This window comes from Dermacentor silvarum, chromosome 2 (genome assembly GCF_013339745.2).
Source record: "Dermacentor silvarum isolate Dsil-2018 chromosome 2, BIME_Dsil_1.4, whole genome shotgun sequence".
Lineage (NCBI taxonomy): Eukaryota > Metazoa > Arthropoda > Arachnida > Ixodida > Ixodidae > Dermacentor > Dermacentor silvarum.
In genome coordinates this window covers 218,413,471-218,432,826 of record NC_051155.1, presented here as the reverse complement: position 1 = coordinate 218,432,826, position 19,356 = coordinate 218,413,471, and the positions used below count along the sequence as shown (strand labels likewise).

Genomic DNA, 19,356 nt, shown 5'->3' with positions numbered 1-19,356 from the left:
GGCTGTTACACAAACAATTTCTTAGTTTTATGAGAATTTAAGTCACGTGACATGGTCATGAAACGTTGAACGCATATATACAACTGTTACATGCTTGCGAATCGACTGTTGTACCGTAAACTTCGTTGTTAAAGACAGAAAACAGAAGCGTTATCATAAGCCCAATACGGCGGCACCTAAACGCTGCCGTAGAATGGTCTATAAAGCCAAGAAGTTCTATATGAAGGATTCGTCAGAGATTCGTCAGTTTCTTCATCAGTTCGTCCATTCGTCGTTCGTCAAATACTGAGAAATTTAGTAACTGAATTATTCTCCAAGTGGCAATAAAAACAATAGAACATGAAAAAGAGGTTGCATACAAGTTGAGGCACGCACATATGCTTGCATGCGACCTCAGTCTGTACTTCGACCATCGTAGCGCTGTCACTACAAATAGGACGAAAGTAGTGTTATTGCGTGCAGCACATCTGCATTCAAATGAAAAGAGATGTGCGGCGCTCCGGTATCCGGACGGATAAAAGCTCTCTCATCTGTTTATTTGTGTGCCTTACTATGTCCTTGTCTTAAAAGCGCATCCAACCACGCACAGTATGCAATACCAACGCGCCCAAGAAGCAGCAATCTTATATAGAATAGCGGGTTTCTTCGCAACAGTCGAACGTCGGCACTTCTATCGCTTCATTGCCACCTTAGCTGGCTCAAGCATTGAGGGTGAAATCGCAGCTGTTTGAAGCTGCTTGATTATGAGCTACAAAAATTCGCAACAGCCGCCAAAGAGGTTGCCCGCTACTGTGGCACTATTTAACACGTACAGGAAAACGTTAGACGCTCGGCGCATGCCATGCGTACAGCAAGAATGAATTTTCTTCAGAGAAGGTAGGTGTTTAAAAAAAGTTAAATGAAAAAGAAAGTCAAATTCTCTATTTTTCTGAAGAAAAAAAATCTTTTAGAAGTTTATTCTGTACAGGGTGCGCCAAAATTACTGTCACACGTTTTGATCGATAATTGTGCCTCTGTTTTTTAACGTTTCTCCACATTGTTTAGTCAAAGATTTCTTCAATCTTCCTTCTGCATTTCTACTTTGTTTTATGGTCGTTTGTTTATTTTTTCGGGAAATGGCACGCCCTGTATGACATTGACCAGCAATCTCATCATTCAGCGAACCCAGACACACTACTTCCCAGCTCGGCAAAATTCTAAAAATTTGCCGTCCCTCAAACGTGTCACTAAAAATTCACTGGTCTCTCAAACGTGTCACTCTTAAGGACGTAACCCGCAGGGGACATCTTCTCTTTGTGACCACTTCTCATCTTAATGACGTTGGGAGGAAGAGAATCCAATGCCAGCCACAGAGAAGCATCAGAAGGCTGGCATTGGAGCTGATTGTATTGATGGCAACAATGAGAAGAGCCGTGCGACGAGACCTAAAGGTGTTGCCCTACAAGTTTACAGAGAAGATATGAACTCGCGCAGGTGCAGAAAAAGGGAATATGCGGAAACTGCCAGCATTTGTGGGCACGGGCCGCGAATGGCAACTTGGCAACTGTCTTGACCGATGAGAAAATGTTCACGGTACAGGCCCGTCACAGCTCTCAGAACTCTCGTGTGCAGGTTCCGACGTCGGAGCTTGCTGCTGCAGCAACTTCGCCAGTTTCCCGAAGCTCCCGTGCGGTGTCTGTCTTGGTTTGATCGAGCCAGAGTAACCACCACTGACCGCATTCCTCTTGTTTTTGTGACAAAAGCAGCAAAGATCGACGCACACGTAATTCAACCATATTCTAGAGCCTCACTCGCTATCCAATTCCGTGTTCCACTTGAGTTAGTAGTGTAGGACTTTGCAGCAGGACGCCGCCCCAGCAGAACAATCGAAGAGCAAATTTACACCACAGCAGTTGTGTCGCGCTCTCACCCCCGACTTCATTCCAGCTGAAAAGGGGCCGGCAAACTACTGCGAACTAAACCTAATCGACTTTTGTGTGTGGGCTATCCTTGTAAAGGACGCCCGCGCCCTTCAGCGCACCAGCATAGTGACCCTGAAGGCGTGGCTAGAGCGAGCATGGGGAAATATTCTCCTGGGGATACTTTTCGGGCCGTGATGGAAGCGTATCCAGGACGTTTAGGAGCCGTGATAACGGCCAAGAGCGGAGACATTGAATAAAATGTTGTGTGTTGCATTGCTAATGTATCGGGTAAATGCTCCACAAACGATTTCCTGAGACTTTTTTTTTATTCTCAACCAAACTATTAGGCATAAATCCTGTCACTGTGCTAATGGCGCACCCTGTAGTTCCGTTTATAGGGAGCTGCGAACATTTTGGTTCTGATTAGCGAGCATTTATTGTACATTGGTCAAATACAAAACCAACCAATTCAGAGCCTATTGTTCCATTTAACTGGCAATTGCGCTTAAGCGATTTCTGTTTATTGGGATTACCGATACGTAGATACATATGTGTGTATGTGTACGGGGCCTTGCTGATCATAAATAGTTTGCTGTAGCGGTTGTGTTCGTCTCCGCTATCGTTCGTGTGCGCCTTCCTGTTCGCTTACTCCCCTAAATAGTTACCAACGAAAAGCTTTGTGAATTCAGCTTCTGGCTTTTCGCGAACGTTTTCTATAGTGTCTTAATCACTTTGAGACGTTGAACAATTCGGCGTGGTATACTTGTAACCCCTCGTCTTCATGGTGCGCCTTTGCAAGTATGCTTTCACTGCGGTGAAAATCGGGAGTAGCGTCAGGAAATTTTGTCCTATCGCATCAAAGTAGTGCAAGTGTAAACGTTAGAGCAGGTTTTTGTTCTCTGAAACGTTTTCAGCTCAAAACAAAACGGTGGACCCCGAGAGCACTGGGCAATACCGTACTCAAGAACATGCGTTGGCCAGTCGTTATGCCGAACATACTACTAGAGGAGATGGACAGGACAGTTCTTACGAACAGAGCTTTGCGAGATTGCCAGTTGGTGGGGCATTTCCTAAACCATGAAGGGCTACTCGGGAGAGAAGAATTGTAAAGGGGAGAGAAACGAAGGAGGAGGAGAAAAAAGCAGGAAAGAGGAAGCATTATAGAGCGTTCGAGTGTAGCAGAACCGGCCTAAACGGCGGACAGGGTTAGTAGATACGATAGCTCCATTGATTTATTGGCTTTTCTGATCGGTTTAGGTGTTTGTTTGCACGGTTTGGTGTTTGGTTTTGTACAAAATGGCCAGCGACGGATGAATGGAGGTGCCGCTGGGCTCGTGTGCGTGTGCGCAACTATCGAATACCTTACCTCCACTGGGTTGAACGAGGGATGGCGTGTTGCCGCTCGGCGTTATCAATGCGACAGGAGAACAGCAATGCGTGGAATGAAGGAACTTAGTTGATTAGTGAATAGTAGAGCAACAATCACTAGAAATCCAAAGCGTGATGTGGAAGTTGCGCATTAAGCTCGGGCCCATTGGTGGCTAGTTTTATTCGCTCAACGTTTAATGAATTACTTTGTCACAAATATGAAGAAAAAATTCAAATTCAAAACAAGTTCAGAGATATGTTCAATCCTGGCATTATTATCTCGGCAGTAGAGCCTTAGCATATAAAATTTGGGAAGTGCTAAATGTATTTCCAAGTTGTTGATTTTCCTTTTTGTTTTTTTTGTTTTTAGCTTAGGGGCTTGAATGCCTCAGCTTTTGTCCAACATTTTCTAAGAATGCCTACATTGTGGGAAGGTATAGCAGCGGCCTTCTTTATTTGTAGCCATAATGATGGCGATTTCTACTGTCATTCTCTTTACAACGGGGCGGCGACAAATAGTGCCCGATAGCCCGGTGAAATGGGACGAAGCTTCATTGTACCTGAACTGCCAGCTGTGTTGGGAATGTTTTAGAGGGGATGGTTCAAGTATGTTTGAAGGGGTACTTGAGAATCAGGGACGTTATCTTGGTGCTATGGTGGAATTCAACCGTCGCCCGTTCAGTAGACAACGTGGTTGTCGTGATCACTTCGGGACGCACGTCGAGCAACAGATGCATCTGTTGCTCGACACAGTACATGTCCTGTGAGCCACTTAGCGCTGTTCTATTTTTGGTGTTAAATGGGCTCATATTAACGTCACTCACGAAGCCGTATTCAAAGCGTTAGAGGAAGTAGGGCTTAATGACAACACCTGAGTTAAGGGATGCTCTATACCTCAATAGTTTTCCTTACTGCATTTCCTTTTCTTTCTCTCATTTGTTTCACTTTTATTAGATTTGTTAGTTCTTGAAGTTTATGTAAATGTTTGTGGTAGTCGGCCCTTGAATGGCTTATTTTCCCATGGCAACGCTATATATTAAACAACAACATCAAGAACAACAAAGACAACTATTCCTCTCTCTCAGATTATGGTAGCCAACCTGACGTTTGAATTGGAAATTGGCGAAGCTTTGTCTACCCATACTCGCTTTTTTTGTGTTTGATAATGTTTTCTAGAAACTGTAAAATTAGTTCTGAAACCAACGCGAAGACAATAATATATTTATCTAGAATGCTGGATGACCTATTGGCGGATCTCTTACGCGTTCCTTAATTGCTCTTTTTGCTATATGGTCATTCTCAGTATTACCCGCTGTCGAAGAAACTGCGTTGATAGACATCGGCTGCGAAACCCTTTTGAGCAAGATTTATGAGAGAAACGTAAATTATACCCGATCTTTAAGCACATTTTTATGGCCGTAAAATGATGACCAAATTTTTTAAACTAAAAAAAGTCACGTAATGACTATTATGTTTAAACTTCACAACCTTGTAAAAAAAGTACTACAGTATCTTGAACTGAATCGTGATCAGGACTTCGGTAAAATTTATTCAATGCATCATACTTTACTCTGAAGCATACCACTTTGTAAACAGAACACTTGCCGAACTCACGTGAAAAATGTGACAATTTTATGTAAGCTGCACAATAATCTCTAAAATCGTTGTCGACTACAGCTGCTTTAGAGATTATTTTTACCCAGCCGTAACAATTACGCAACTCAATCTTTTTTTTTCCTTTGTGCGATTTGATGAAGTTTCAAAATTTATACTTCAATTTTCCTTAAGTTTACGAAGTTTTGTCAATCTCCGCAAAAAAGTTCAAGGGCAGAATTTAAACTGTACTTATAAAGAAGTAGGCAGAATCAATTTTTTCTCTCCCGAATACGAAAAAAAAAATTCGTGCGACTGAGCTCAGTGGTTGCTCAAGTTGCGCGTCCCCTATGCTTCACGTGCCTTTAAATAGAGAAACCATGATTCTCCGAACTTTGAACATTCCTGCAAAAAATGTGTGCGTTGTGACTTACAGAAAGGCATGTGCTAAACGAATACTTAATGTTTATCCTTAGGCTAAACTTGATTAAATTATGCGGTTTAACGTCCCGAAAATTCGCAGGGGCTAAAGGCTCGCTGAAGGTCGCTGAAGGTCGCTGAAGTGGAGCATTCTGAAATAATTTCGACAACGCGGGGTTCGTTAACGTGCCCCGAAATGGTGGCACACGATGGTTCTTGCATTTTTCTCCCATCAAAATGCAGCCGCCGTGACCGGCGGTGCATTAAATTGGCAAATCTACGATTATTGTTGAAAACGTGCGTACACGTGACCTATACGGCGCACACTTTTGCATCGAACTACAAAGCAACTGTCGTCTTGTTTTCAGCGATGTATACGTTTGTGTTTCAAATGATCTTGTTCTTTTAAAACATGCAGTCTCTAACGACGTGTTAACGGTTTCCCAAATGTAGCCTCGTTAGCGAAGCGCAGGGAGATTATTCCAGTTCAGTAGGAACAATTCCTAGCGGGAGTTCCGAACTGCCACATCAAAGATTATTCTATCCATACCGACATTGTCGCAACGCCGATCGAATCTGGTAACAATTACGCTATGACCCTAGTAAAATGCTCAATGTGTCGCTGAAAGACCATTGTTTTCTGTTAATATTGGCTGGCACCCTTTCTGTCCTGGTTAGAACAGCTGACAACACGAACCATTTCGCGAAAGCATCTGGAGTGGAGCTACTGCGTATATATAGCTTTAACACGGTCGTTTCCGTATAGGCAGGGACGAAAGCGTGGTACTAGAGGTGCGAATTTGAAGCTTTTCAGTGGCCGTAAGGAGGCATTCTCGTATTCCCAAGGGCCTTAACTTGACCTAACTGCGCACATAAAAAAAAAAAAAGAAACCGATCTTCGTATTGTAGCAGAGGGTTTCGGCGAACATCAACAGGACCTGAAGGACACATTGAGAGAGCCAGAAACGACTGCATTCTAGTGGTTTTCTCAAGTTGTCTGCGACGTTTACGACCAAGAAAATTGCGCCTCATTCATCAATAACAACAAACGGTATCGTTTCGTGGCAGGAAGCAGACCATCGCATTTTGGCAAACGCTCTCTTTCTCGCTCAGTCTGCGTCACTCATATCCCCAGCCCCGCCTCACTGCTGTCAGGCAGATTCGGCGTGCGAAATGATGACGTAAAATTAATGCGCATCAATTACGAAAAAAAGTAGCGTTCCGGGCAGTTTAGTTCTGTTGCTGTGTTCTCCTAAATCCTTCTGTGTTTTTTTTTCTTTCCTTTGTTTTATTTTTTGTTGCACAGAACCCCTTCATTCGACCAGCTTCCGGCGCTCTATCGTAAAACACTCGTAGCCCCGTCGCAATGGCATATAGCTTGATGTTCCCTTTTATACGAGTCTGTTTCACTCGCAAGCATGCGCCTGCTGAGTGGGCCAGGTGTAGCGCTGACTCTACGGCGTGCGAGATGGACGTGTCGCCGGACAAATTGCACGTTGCTCACTCTGTTTGCTTTCGCTTCTTAATATATGACGTAAGAGTGCCCTGACGTCAGTCCCTTGACGTCAGCTCCTACAGCGCGAGCGCACCGAGGCAGTTTGAAAATGCCGCAGGAACAATCCGCATGAATTTTTCCCTCAGGACCGCTGTATACTTCGAGACCACGATGGAGACTGCCCGCCGGCCAACGAATCGCTGAGAGCGTACAGCACTTGGCGGAGTTTGCAGTTCACTGCACTCCCTCAAGTTCTCCTTAGTGAGTTGAAAAAGAAATGTAACAAAAGCATCGTGGAGAACGGCGGCGGGATCACAAAGATTTCACAGCATTTCTTTCTCCAACTTTCTTTCCGTGTAGTTTCCTGAGAATGACGTAAAACAAGGGGGCCATTTCGTAAACAGCATTACTGAACAGTTTAGGCACTCAGATTTCGGACTTTAAAAAAATATTCCGGAAGATGGACTCGAGCCTTAAGCCAAGTATTCTGACTTTCTTCCTTTCTTTTTTTTTTCATTCTACAGCTCTTACCGTATGTACTTCTACCTTGTCTATTTCTTCAACACCGGTCTGTGTTCTAGGGCTGTCGACAAACATTTTCAACCTAGACCTCCGTGCTTGCAAAGGCCACGCGCATTCGCAGTCACTTCAGCCAGGTCTACAATAACAAAAATTCTTTCTTTCCCTTAAAGATATAAAAACAAATTTCGACAAGCCTTTTGCCTTTGCTGTTTTACATATTTGTGGGAAGATAAATACTTTTTTTTCTTTTGTATGGTTGTGTCACGTATGTTACGTTTGAAAATGCCGCCTTTCTATTCCGCATACAATACTTGTAATATGGCAGGTGGTTCTGTCAGAAAGTGTTGTCGATGCATAACGGAGGGTGAATAGGGATTCGGATTTGGTAAGCTTAAGCAGCCGTTAAAGTTATGCTAACACAGCGCTGTGTGCCGTGAAGCCGCGAAATCGAACTACATGAAAGCAAAGAAAGAGTGCCGCTGTCTCGGGTCTGTCTGAACGCTCGGGACTGCAAACACTCGCGCATTAAGCACGGGCCAGAGTGGCAACGCGTGTCGAACTTTAGTATAAATAAATAAATAAATAAATAAATAAATAAATAAATAAATAAATAAATAAATAAATAAATAAATAAATAAATAAATAAATAAATAAATAAATAAATAAATAAATAAATTGTCAATGAATATAATCTGGAGAATTGACTTGACATCTAGCGTCTGTCAGCGCCGCTACCGAAATGCTCTAGACACTTTGTTATCCGTTGGTGCAAGAGTCTAAACAGAAAGCTCGGTTCAAGTTCAGCCCTCATTATATAGCGTATCCGCGAATAAACTTCAAATTAAAATAAGTGGCCTGCCCCGTTCGTTTTTTCTGTGTTTTCTCATATATATATATATATATATATATATATGCTCTTTCTCGGTAATGGTCGCATTACTCGTTCGCCTGAACATCTCAACTGGAGATTGCACATTCAAATATTGTAGTATAGTAAGTCATATACATATCACATATCTTAGTAAGCTACCTCGATTGGTAACCCATCTAACGCCTTGCAAACCGCTGCACACATAACGGAAAGCATTGCTCGAGGTACAGTAAGTGAGATTTAACCCGAAAGGAATTGAGGCGCCCATTGCGGCTCTTGCGTGGGTTGTGCACAAGCAATTCCCCGGGAGGCCCACAATCGCACAAAGGGAATCAGCGAAAATTTCAGGGCTGCGAAACTGCAAAGGATGACTCTTTATAAGTTGAGAGCCTCGTTTTTTTGTGGAGGTACCATTGTGATTCTGTTACAAAAAGAACGTGGCACAGGGCAGGGCGAGAAATGTATAAGAAAAAATTTCAAACTGCATCTCTGGGGACGCACCACGCAGCCGCACCGTCGACTTGAGTGCCTAAAAGAAAATTCTGCCTGCGTCCGACGACCACGACAATAGAGGAAGGCTCGGAACTCGGCGTGCCTATCTCTCCTTCTCCCTGCGTCGGTTTGCGAGCGCTCCGAGAGCGCATCGACGCGCGCGCTGACAGGAATAACTTGCGCGCGCGTGCGCGCGATGCAATATCCGCCTGGCTACCGGGGCGTCGACAGTTTTCTCTTGCTGGAAAACTGTGGCGCTGTTTCGAAACAAAATGCTACGACATATAAAGCGCGCAGCCGCATTTCTGCCAGGAGCGGCCGGAAACCACCGAGGGACGCCGAGAGTGGGTAGGGAATGGAAGCTCGGCGGGGTTTTTTTTTTTTTTTTTTTTTTTTTAGCGCTAGCTACATTACGCCAGGTTTTCGCCTCTTCGCCGTCGCCGCACTTTGAGCCGTGGCCGCACTGTGACGTCACACCAAGGCCCTCGATTCTCCAGCAAATCGGCTCGTCGCGGTCGCCGCGCGGCCACCGCTCCAAACTACTTCCCCACTGCGTAGTGGTACTGGGCTGCAACTGATTCACCTCTAGTTGATATCGTTCTTCCAGGCCTTGAATGAACGCCGGGTCTCATTTCGGGTTCTTGTTTAAATCGCCTTGGTGTGACCGTGACGTCACACCAAGGCCCTCGATGCTCCAGCAAATCGGCTCGTCGCGGTCGCCGCGCGGCCACCGCTCCTACAACCACCTTGGACGTGGTGGCCAATGGATTACCCAGCCGCACAGAACGAGGATTGACCATTATGACGGGCGATTTAAACAAGGACCCGAAGTGAGATCCGGCGTTCATTCAAGGCCTGGAAGAACGATATCAACTTGAGGTGAATCAGTTGCAGCCCAGTACCACTACGCAGTGGGGAAGTAGTTTGGACCTGGTTCTTCAGCAGAACTTTGATGAGTCTAACGATGCCGCCACAACAGCCAATTACTTTATGGATCATAGAAGCGTATTCAGTGGTGTGAAAAATACAGCTTTACCCGTTGGTTGACCTCAATGTATCTCCTTTCTTAGTCTAGTGGGAAACCACTAAGTTTAATAACAACATGTCTAACTACAATCCAAGCCTAAGCGCAGCCGGGGGTCTGTAGCTATCGCTACTCGACTAGGTTTAACCAGAGCTAAACCACGGTCATTTTTTTTTTTCATGTTTTCGTTTGTTTGTATAGAGAAGAGCACAGAGACAGAGAAAAGGGGCACATGGATATATAGTAGCGCTCCTTCCGTGTCCTTTTTGTCTGTCTCTGTGGGTTTGCGAAAAGGAGGAACGTGCTCAGGTCCCGAACGTCTTTTTTTTTAATTCTATGGCGTTTACAGTAGGATGCGACTATGCGACACGTTCGTGTCCAATGGTCCCGTTCGCAGCCTCATACTCATCCCCACTCGACATACGCCTCTTGTTCTCCTCTACCCCTTCCTTCTGAGCAGAGTAGCAGGCTATTAGGCTTTTACCTCGCTCGAACTTCTCTGCATTTGCTCTAATAAATTATCCTCATTCCTTCTAATGTTTGCGTTATCTTGGGTGTAAAGGCATTACAATTGGCTACGCCCAATTGCCGTCGAGTAGCGATAGCTACAGACCCCCGGCTGCGCTTAGGCTTCGCTTGTAGTTAGACATGTTGTTATTAAACTTAGTGGTTTCCCACTAGACTAAGAAAGGAGATACGTTGAGGTCAACCAACGGGTAAAACTGTATTTTTTCACACCACTGAATACGCTTCTATGATCCGTAATGTAATTGGCTGTTGTGGCGGCATCGTCAATGGCGTAGCCTTGCTCCTCGCGTTTTCTTTCCTGTATATATGTTTACAAATCAAATAAATAGAATTACAATTGCCGCTACGGAACCGTATATTATTGAAATCATCTTCCTTCTGTTCACCGTACTATTCAACAAAGTGTTTTATATTGAATGCCTTCCACGCTTTGTCATTGGCTCAGGTGATTGGCCACTGCTTACGAAAGATGATAATAAAAAAAGAAGACGAAAAAAATGGAATGGATCGTTACAAAATACGGTTCCCGCTCTTCCACACCCTCCACTCCGAGTACAAGGCGTACAAGCACTTTCGCGGTCTGCGAGTAAGCACGGGAAGTATGTGGTGTCCCACATTCTATATATATATATATATATACGGAAGCGCGATGTCGTTAATGGTGTCATTTATCTCGTGGTCACGGGCGTGTGTCTAGAATTACCATATCGGAGTCACGCGGGAGTGCACCGGGAAGGTTCCAGCCTCCTTGGTGTCTGCCGTCATCCAGCTACAACACTGATTGACGACCGTTCGCTGGGCCCGCTTCCGGAGTACCACGCTCGATGGCTGCGTACTTCTAGACGAGGAAACCGAAGCCGTAGAAGCGTGGCGGAGAATCATTCAGAATGACCTCGCGAACCGTGGAGGCTCGGTCGCTGCCGGAAAACGTGTTCGTAGCAATGCGACATATGGTGCAGCGAGTGACTACAGCGTGAGGAATAAAGTGGCAACCTTCCGGTTATTAAAGTGGAGCTAGCCGAAAACAGCCTTGCAGTCCGTTGCTGTGACGCAGTGGAACCAAACCATGATTTGAACCATGATTTGAGCACTGGTGAACGTGAAACTGCGCAGGGCCTTTTTGTGGCAGCCAGTGTCACGCGTTTATGCAATTGCTCTTGTTTCTTACCCAATGTTATTTTCTGTAGGTATAAACGAGCCTGGATTTGGTGTGTAAAACTATTTGCGTAAGCTCCTGCGTCGCTTTTACAGCGAAAGCTGTATATGGCTAGGCGAAACGAAAAACCGTTCGTCCCATGTTTTTATAAACGTCTCCATTTGCTGCGCCGTCAGTTACGTCGTTCTCTACACGGCACCCAAGTGCGCACGCCATTGGCAGCTCCGTTAGTGACGTCGTTCCCTGCGTCATACCTGCTCTGCCCACAACGCCGGCTCCTCGGCTCGCCGTGGTCGCATGCGTTCGATATCTCGAGTTAACTCGGCGTCGTGGTTAGCAGCATCCGCACGCCATTGGCGCTTGCGTTCCACTAGAAACACAAACATGTAACCCATAATTGAGAAACGCTCCAGTACAGCGTCGGGATGAAGCCATTGCTAAACACCGGGGCCGCACGTTTCAGCTTCGTTGGTTTACCATCTGTACGGAGTGCTTCGGCGGTGTTTTTTTTTTTTTTAAACCTCTTGCTTTCAGATAAAAGTGAGTTACTGGCTGCTTTGTGGAAAACGTGCTGCCGGGAAAATGAGCACCACAGGGCACAAGCGTTTCGACGCTGCAACCGTAGATTGATAGTATCACCGATTCGATGAATCGCTTCGGGAGCAGCGTGAGAGAGAGAGAGAGAGATACAACGGAAACATATATTAAATCCACAAAGGTTAATCAAAGGTACTTTTGGCTGGCTGTCATATAGCTACAAGAGTTCAGGGGGCAAAGTGATGAACATATAAATATAAAGGAGGGATGTACGAAAGAAGTAAAGGCTTGTAAGAAATTCAGCAGTTGTTGCGCAGTACAGCTGAAGTCATCATGTGTGGAGGCAACAACAACAACAGCTGAAGTCATTGCGCCGAGGAACGAGTTCCTGGTGGAACGCGCGGGGCCAGACAACCTCTGCTCAATAAGTTACAGTCATTCAATAATAATGCTCGCTTTTACGCAGTGTACGAATTTGTTGTCTCTACTTGTGCTAAACGACTGCTTTACTTGACCAATCTCAAGATGTCTGCTTCTCGTTAAAGCTATGTCCGGTGCTGTAGTATCACTTCTTCACCGAAGGCACCACTGTGCGTGCATTTGGTGACTTGCTGTTGCTTTGTTTCATTACTGTCGTTGTCATGATGCACCAGATAATTGAATGTAGTTATTCATATTCTAGCTTATCAATTGACCCGGCGTCCACCTAATGATAGCTTTACATTCGTGTATAAAATATTGTAAATAATCCTACTCAGGCGGCATTGAATGAAATACAAAGGACCAATTTACCGTTAGACTTGTGCTTTTTAAAAAGCTTTATTTTTTATTTAGTTATTCATTTATTTTTGCCGCATGGACTCCAGGAAAACTTTCGATTTCTCTTTTCTGAATGGGTATTCCATTCGATATTCGAAGGTTGCTTTTCTCGAATATTTCGATTCATTTAGACATTTTACTACTTGGATGACGCCCTTATTTCTAAGGCACGTACATGTTTCTTTCTTCATACTTCCCGACACTGACACGTCATTAAGCTTGTTAGCCAACGCAGCTAATCTCACCTTCTGTTATATATGGGGCTTTATGAAAGCTGGAACGCTTTTGAACGCGTATTCGAATGCTATTATGATACCACACAAAGAGCGATGGAACTAAAAATGTTAGGCTTAACGTTAAGAGACAGGAAGAGAGCGGTGTGGATTAAAGAGCAAACCGGGATAGCCGATATTCTAGGTGACATTAAGAGGAAAAAATGGAGCTGGGCAGGCCATGTAATGCGCAGGATGGATAACCGATGGACCATTAGAGTTACAGAATGGATACCAAGAAAAGGGAAGCGTAGTCGAGGACGGCAGAAAACTAGGCGCGGTGAGGAAGTTAGGAAATTTGCAGGCGCAAGCTGAAATCAGCTAGCGCAAAAAACAGGGGTAATTGGAGATCGCAGGTAGACGCCTTCGTCCTGCAGTGGATATAAATATAGTATGATGAGGATGATGATGATACCGGCTGTGAAAACATTTTCCTTGTTTTCACGAACGTTCTAATGAATAGTTATCTTCACTGCAAAATGCGTGCAGCAGATTTATTCGTTTATTTATTTTGTACCAAGGAAGAATGATATCTGGCCGGTGAAAGAGAAAGACGGTGACAGAGAGTCTTACGAGACGCACGCTCGCGCTCGTGCATAGCTTTGACTGACTTTTAAGAAAGCTGCTGTGAGGTTGCGTTGAGAAGCGATAGCACACCAACATCCTCGTTGTAATTTTTTTGGTTCAGCATTTAATATGGATTAGAAGTGTTGGCGAAAAGCACAATCTCGCGCCGGCTTCTCCATGATTATAATTTATTAAGTGGGTGACGATGACTGGTAAAGCTCGTGTTTGGCAGTTCGCAGCTATCACGCGCTGTCAAGTGAAAATAAAGAAAGTAATACACAAATAAATGGCAAATCGAACCTATATATCACATTCCTTGGAGTCTGCCGTATGGAATAGAAAACCAGCTACTAGTGCTCATAGACATTTCTCAGACACTTCATGGATAGTCACTTGCATGGAACTGAATCGCTGAGCTAAGCATGAGGCATCGCGTTTTATCGGCATAGGATGCAAACGATTCCGTATACGGGAGTTGTTGATTTATTGGTCTGTGGATGGTTATTATAGCTGCGTATTCTACGAATCTACAAGTACGCATCCAAGCTTGAAACTTTGCCTTTGAGTCACGCTTTGTAAAGTTGGAAAAGTGATTTGAACAAGTTTGGTTTTATTTCGATATTTGATAGAACTTCTCACCAATGTGTCGGTTGAAAATCGCCTAATTACATATTTTCATTTACCTTCTCTTTGTACTGCAGGGCATGAAAGGCCAAGGAGGACATGGACCACGATGCCTGGGAACTTCATGCTTCTCAAACAGAAAAGGGATCTGCTGTCCTCGGGAGAAGAAGCGCAAGATCACAGTGTCATTTTTCCAGAATGTTATTACCGAGCCAACTACTTGAACTATTATCAAGTGCCAACGAGCTATCTTAAGTGTGAGAAAAGTTTGGTAGACTGACCTCAATCATCGCGTTCGTTGTTTGGGCTGCGGAATCACACTTGCTCCGGGATGACTGAATCAGATTTCTTCAATGTGTCCTTGGAAACACTGCCGGATGAAAGCGACCAATACGGCAACGAGACCGGGTTTTTAAACATCACCGACGCCTTAGTGTCCGACGAACTCTTGGGCCCTCGCTACCACAAGCGAGTGCGCATCGGCATCATCGGCACCATGATCATAGTTTCGGTAGTTGGCAACAGCGTCGTCTGCTGCAACCTCCTGGTGAGGCAGCGCCGTCGCAGAGTGTCCAAGGCTAGGGTGCTGTTCCTCAATTTGGCCATCGCTGACCTACTGGTGGCCTGCATAACCATGACGTCACAGGTAGTGTGGGAAGTGATGGGCCGGATTTGGATCGCAGGCGACGCCTTCTGCCGCTTCTTCAAGTTCTTACAGACGTTTGCCCTGGTCTCGTCGACCTACATGCTCGTGGCCATTGCTGTGGACAGACACATCGCGATCGCCACTCCTCTTGCTCCAAGTCCAGATCCCTGGAGGTTGGCGGCTGTCACCTGGATCGCGGCGTGCATGCCTTCCCTACCGAACGTGTACGTGTTTCACAGTGTTGAAGTGGCTCCCGGAAAGTGCTTCTGCGCATCCATTTTCTACGACCGGGGCACTCCACTGTACCATCGCCAGATCTACATGGGATTCGTCTTCTTCATGGTCTTTATTGCCCCGCTTGTGCTTCTTATAGCGTTTCACGCTGGTATACTGTGGGCTCTATGGCAGCACAATGCGACAAGTCGGAGGATGAGCCGCCAAACTCCTTCATCGCTTCCACGTGCGAAGGTGTGTATGAATGCTCTACTTGGGTTTATAGGACTTATTGCATGTACCCTATTTTCTCGCATATAACCCTCACCAAAAATTGAAAAAAAAAAGTGCTTAAAAAGTGGGGGTGCGGGTTATCGCGAAGGGAGTGGGTGGGGTCGGCTTCACGGCAATGCGCGGCCTGCCGTGCAGAGTCCGCATTGTCCGCATGCCTATCGACGTGAGTTTAGCCAATAAGAGGCCAACACAGGTTATTGCCTGAAACCGCATTCATAGTCTGGTTAGACGCTTTTCGGTATGGAGGAAGAAAAATGCTTTTCGGTATGGGTATTAATTCTGTGCTTTTCGCACGAGTCAGGTGCCGTTTCTCGTACGCGCAGTTTGCACAGTTGGCCAGCCTTGGACATCATGAATGTGTCTCGGCGGCAGTCTTTCACTGTGAAAGAGAAACTGAAGATCATAGCTGCTGCTGAAGAAATCGGCAACAGAGCTGCTGCGAGATGGTCCCAAAGACGATTACGTCTTCGAGAGCGGCGACGAAGCCTCGGATGGCAGCAGTGAATCGGACGACAGCGCTGACAACGTTGCGGCGGTCGTTTTGAAATAAATTTGTTTTTAAAACGAAATGGTGGCTGCGCCTAGTTGCAAATTCCTAGTCCTCATTTTTTCGGATAAGCGTGCGGGTTATACGCGAGGTTATTTTTTTCTTTTTCGTGGAGCTCAAAGTTAGGGGTGCGGGTTATATGCGGGAAAGTACGGTATCTTTCAGGTAATGATGATTAGAATAACGGCAAGCAAACGTGGGGCTGTTAACCCGAGGATAACTGCCAGCTTGCTGACCTATACAAGGGGAGACGGGGACAAAATTGCGGAAATATGAGCTATAGAGAAACGGGGGAAATGCGGACTTACGTGCACCCGGTAGGAAAAGCGCAAGAATAGTTGTATTGACGTTCTATCTGAACTTTTACACGCAGCATAAGGGGCATCATACAGCCGTATGCAAATAATTAATTGGGGGCCACTGCCCCGAAATTGTCTCATTGAATAATGATTGATATCTCAGATATTTTAATGTGCTGTAGAGCGCCGTTATCATACTAAAATGAGGTAGTACTAAAGAAGCAGTACGGCTGTCTCACCGCTATTATAAGTGAGGAGAAGCGAAGTGGGTCGGTTATCATATTTGCCAATGCTTCCGCCCCGTTGTCAGCCTAAACGCCGCACGCAACAGCCGCGTCACATCAGGGAGGAGCTTTGCGCCGATCCTAACTCTCTTGCATGCGTAATAATGCGAACGACAATAAAAATTGGAGTCGGATATCTCGGAGCACGGACACGCTAGAAGAATTCTTCCAACTGATACTGTGTAGAAACACGACTGCACTCTAACTTTTCAATACAAACATACCCACTTACTGCAGTAAAAAAAAGTTAATTATTCAATTTTAGTTAATTCGGCTGCCGACAGCGATAATTATCATCTCACTTTGCGCCCCCTGGGCCACATAACTTATTTGTACAGGTGGCCTTCGCATGCCTCCCAGTTCCTAATTTTAGGAAAACCGTAAAGCTTAATTTTGAACACATTGTTTATGTGGAGTGTTTGCACATGCTAAAATGCTATTATTATTATTATTATTATTATTATTATTATTATTATTATTATTATTATTATTATTATTATTATTATTATTATTATTATTATTATTATTATTATTATTATTTATTTTTATTGTTGTTGTTGTTGCTGTTGTTCTTGTTTCGTATACAAGTTTAATGGAGTAGCAGGAGGCATACAGCTTACAATATCTCCAATTGAACCACTTTAACCGTACCAATCTAAAAACAAATTGGCTAAAGCTGGGCGAAAAGCCTTCGCTTTCTTGTGTTTTCTTCCTGATAAATCAGGCACTTTTAATTATTATTGCACTGGTGGCTGGTTAACTGATACATGTGGCCGCACTGCCCTTCTCTCTAATAACGAATTGAGGGAACGTTGTTGATACGGACTGAGTGACCGTCTCTGATATAGAGCAGATAACTGTTGCTACGTCGGCGATATCCAGAGAGTATTTTCTCTTCTTATCTTAATCTTACTCTCCCCCCTTCCCTTCCCCCAGTGTAAGGTAGCCAACTGGGCTCAGTACCAGTTAACTTCACTGCCTGTAATATATCATTGTCTCTCTCTCTCTCTCAGGTGAAGACATTGAAGATGACGGCCGTGGTTTTCGGTGCATTCCTTGTGACCAACGTACCCTACATGGTCCAGGAGGCAATCCTCGCCTTCGGCAACCCCGGCATACTGGATGCCAACGTGGTCGCACTGTTCGGCGTCATCTCTGCCTCCAACAGCGCCATTAATCCGTACATCTTCCTGTACTTTCAACGAGTGCACAAGGGGGCCCGCGACGGCGGCTTTTGGCAGACCTTGTGGCGGGTGGTCGTCGAGTCGCTCACGTGTCGCCTGCTCAATCGATCACAAACGGGTTCCCAGGTGTCCACTGACGTGGTCGACACGTGCTCACCGACGCGTCGTTCCAAAGCGGCCAGCGCGACGAATTTCAAAGAAGAAAGTCCACCCGCAAAAAAGGGCTGTGTGACGTGTTGACAGCACAATTTGTGTGTGTGTGTACTCTTATCTGGCATGTAGGGGGGGAGCTGTAGCCGGCTTATCTTGTGTTGTATCGCGAGGAGTTCATCCGTGTTTGTCTGTTTTGTGTTTTTGTACGCTGCGCTCGCAAGAAGTGCGCGATGCCCGAGAGCGCTCCGTAGGCTCGGCGGGTGCGCCAAGCGTCGTCTCAGTCTACATGCGTGTTCACTGTAACGACCCATAAGACGGTGCTTCTTTGGACCACAAAGCGCTACTTCTGACAAAGAAACTGCCACGGGTGTCCTCGTGGAACTCTATAGTGTTTCTCTTGATCTTGCTGGTGCTGCCGCATGTATAGTAATGACTGATTCTGTCGTGTTGTCCGCGTGTTATGTCGTCACATTGTAACTTTTTGTATGGACTTAATACGATGTCTCTTACATGTCTTTTTTCATATGGTTCCATAATAATTATGAGTGACAAGTGAATGGAATGTGTAAGTAATGTAGTGAAGCAGGGCGTCCAATATTTGTAGCCAAAGATCTGCAGTGCAGTCCTCTTATAACAACATCAAAGAGCAACATTTGCACTAGTACTTTAAAAGCTAAAGTACTACTAGTATTACGAAGCCTGAAGGATATGAATTATCTACAATAAACAGTTCGTTAATGAAGGGAGGGGAAAGGAGGCAATCAAATTCTGGATTGCCAGGAAAATGTTTTAGAAAAATTTACTATAATCTGTAAAAACATTTCAAAAGACCTCCCCCATAAGTACGTGCTGCAATGTAGCACAAGATTCTAGCTTTTCCTAAGAGCTGCTGTACCTTTCGATAGAAGAAGGCCGCCGCAAAGTAGTCTTCCTACGCTTGCCGTTGCAACCGGAGCACATTTCGAAACTAAAAAGAGCGCGTCGTACTGAAAGCTATGATTCATTTCTTAGATTTCTGAATAACAAAATAAACTTCTTAATCCCGTGGCTTAATTCACGGGATTAAAGGACACGTTGTGCGTTATTTAGTTCGAGGAACACAATAAAGAAAATAGGACTCAGACATCTTGTGTTTTTCTTACACCTCCAGTTTGCTAGCCCCAGCTAAAGGAGCACCGCATTTTCGAGCAAGCCTAGCAGTGAGACTCGCACCCGCTTCCACTGTTGCTTTTTACTAACATTCTGCTGCATTAGCACGAACGTAGACCAGATAGAAGGGGAGCCCGTGCTGTAGCACCGATGTGTCAGTATGCGCAGCATGCTACAAGCGCAAGAGGCTCTAATGCGCCCGGCTTGATCTAACCCGCAGTGAACGCTCGGGTGCGAGCACCTCACCTTACGTCGAACACCATGGGGCCGAGGGCTCAATTAGTCTTCGCTCGTTAACAGCGCGTCTCAAACAACAGTGCCATAATTAATCGCCCTGTGAAACTTACCAGATGGCGCGCTGCCAGCGTACTCCGCGCAACCCGGGAAGAGAAAAATTG

General features: G+C 45.2%; 1 protein-coding gene across 1 annotated transcript; it reads left to right on the top strand.

The window, feature by feature from the left end:
• The first annotated feature begins 14,276 nt into the window (after nucleotides 1-14,276).
• LOC119441226 (probable G-protein coupled receptor 150) lies at nucleotides 14,277-18,553 on the top strand. Its single transcript, XM_037705871.2, has 2 exons — nucleotides 14,277-15,303; nucleotides 17,486-18,553. Exons 1-2 carry the CDS (start codon nucleotides 14,521-14,523, stop codon nucleotides 17,894-17,896), a joined length of 1,194 nt encoding a protein of 397 aa, XP_037561799.1. The 5' UTR covers nucleotides 14,277-14,520; the 3' UTR covers nucleotides 17,897-18,553.
• Nucleotides 18,554-19,356: the final 803 nt, after the last annotated feature.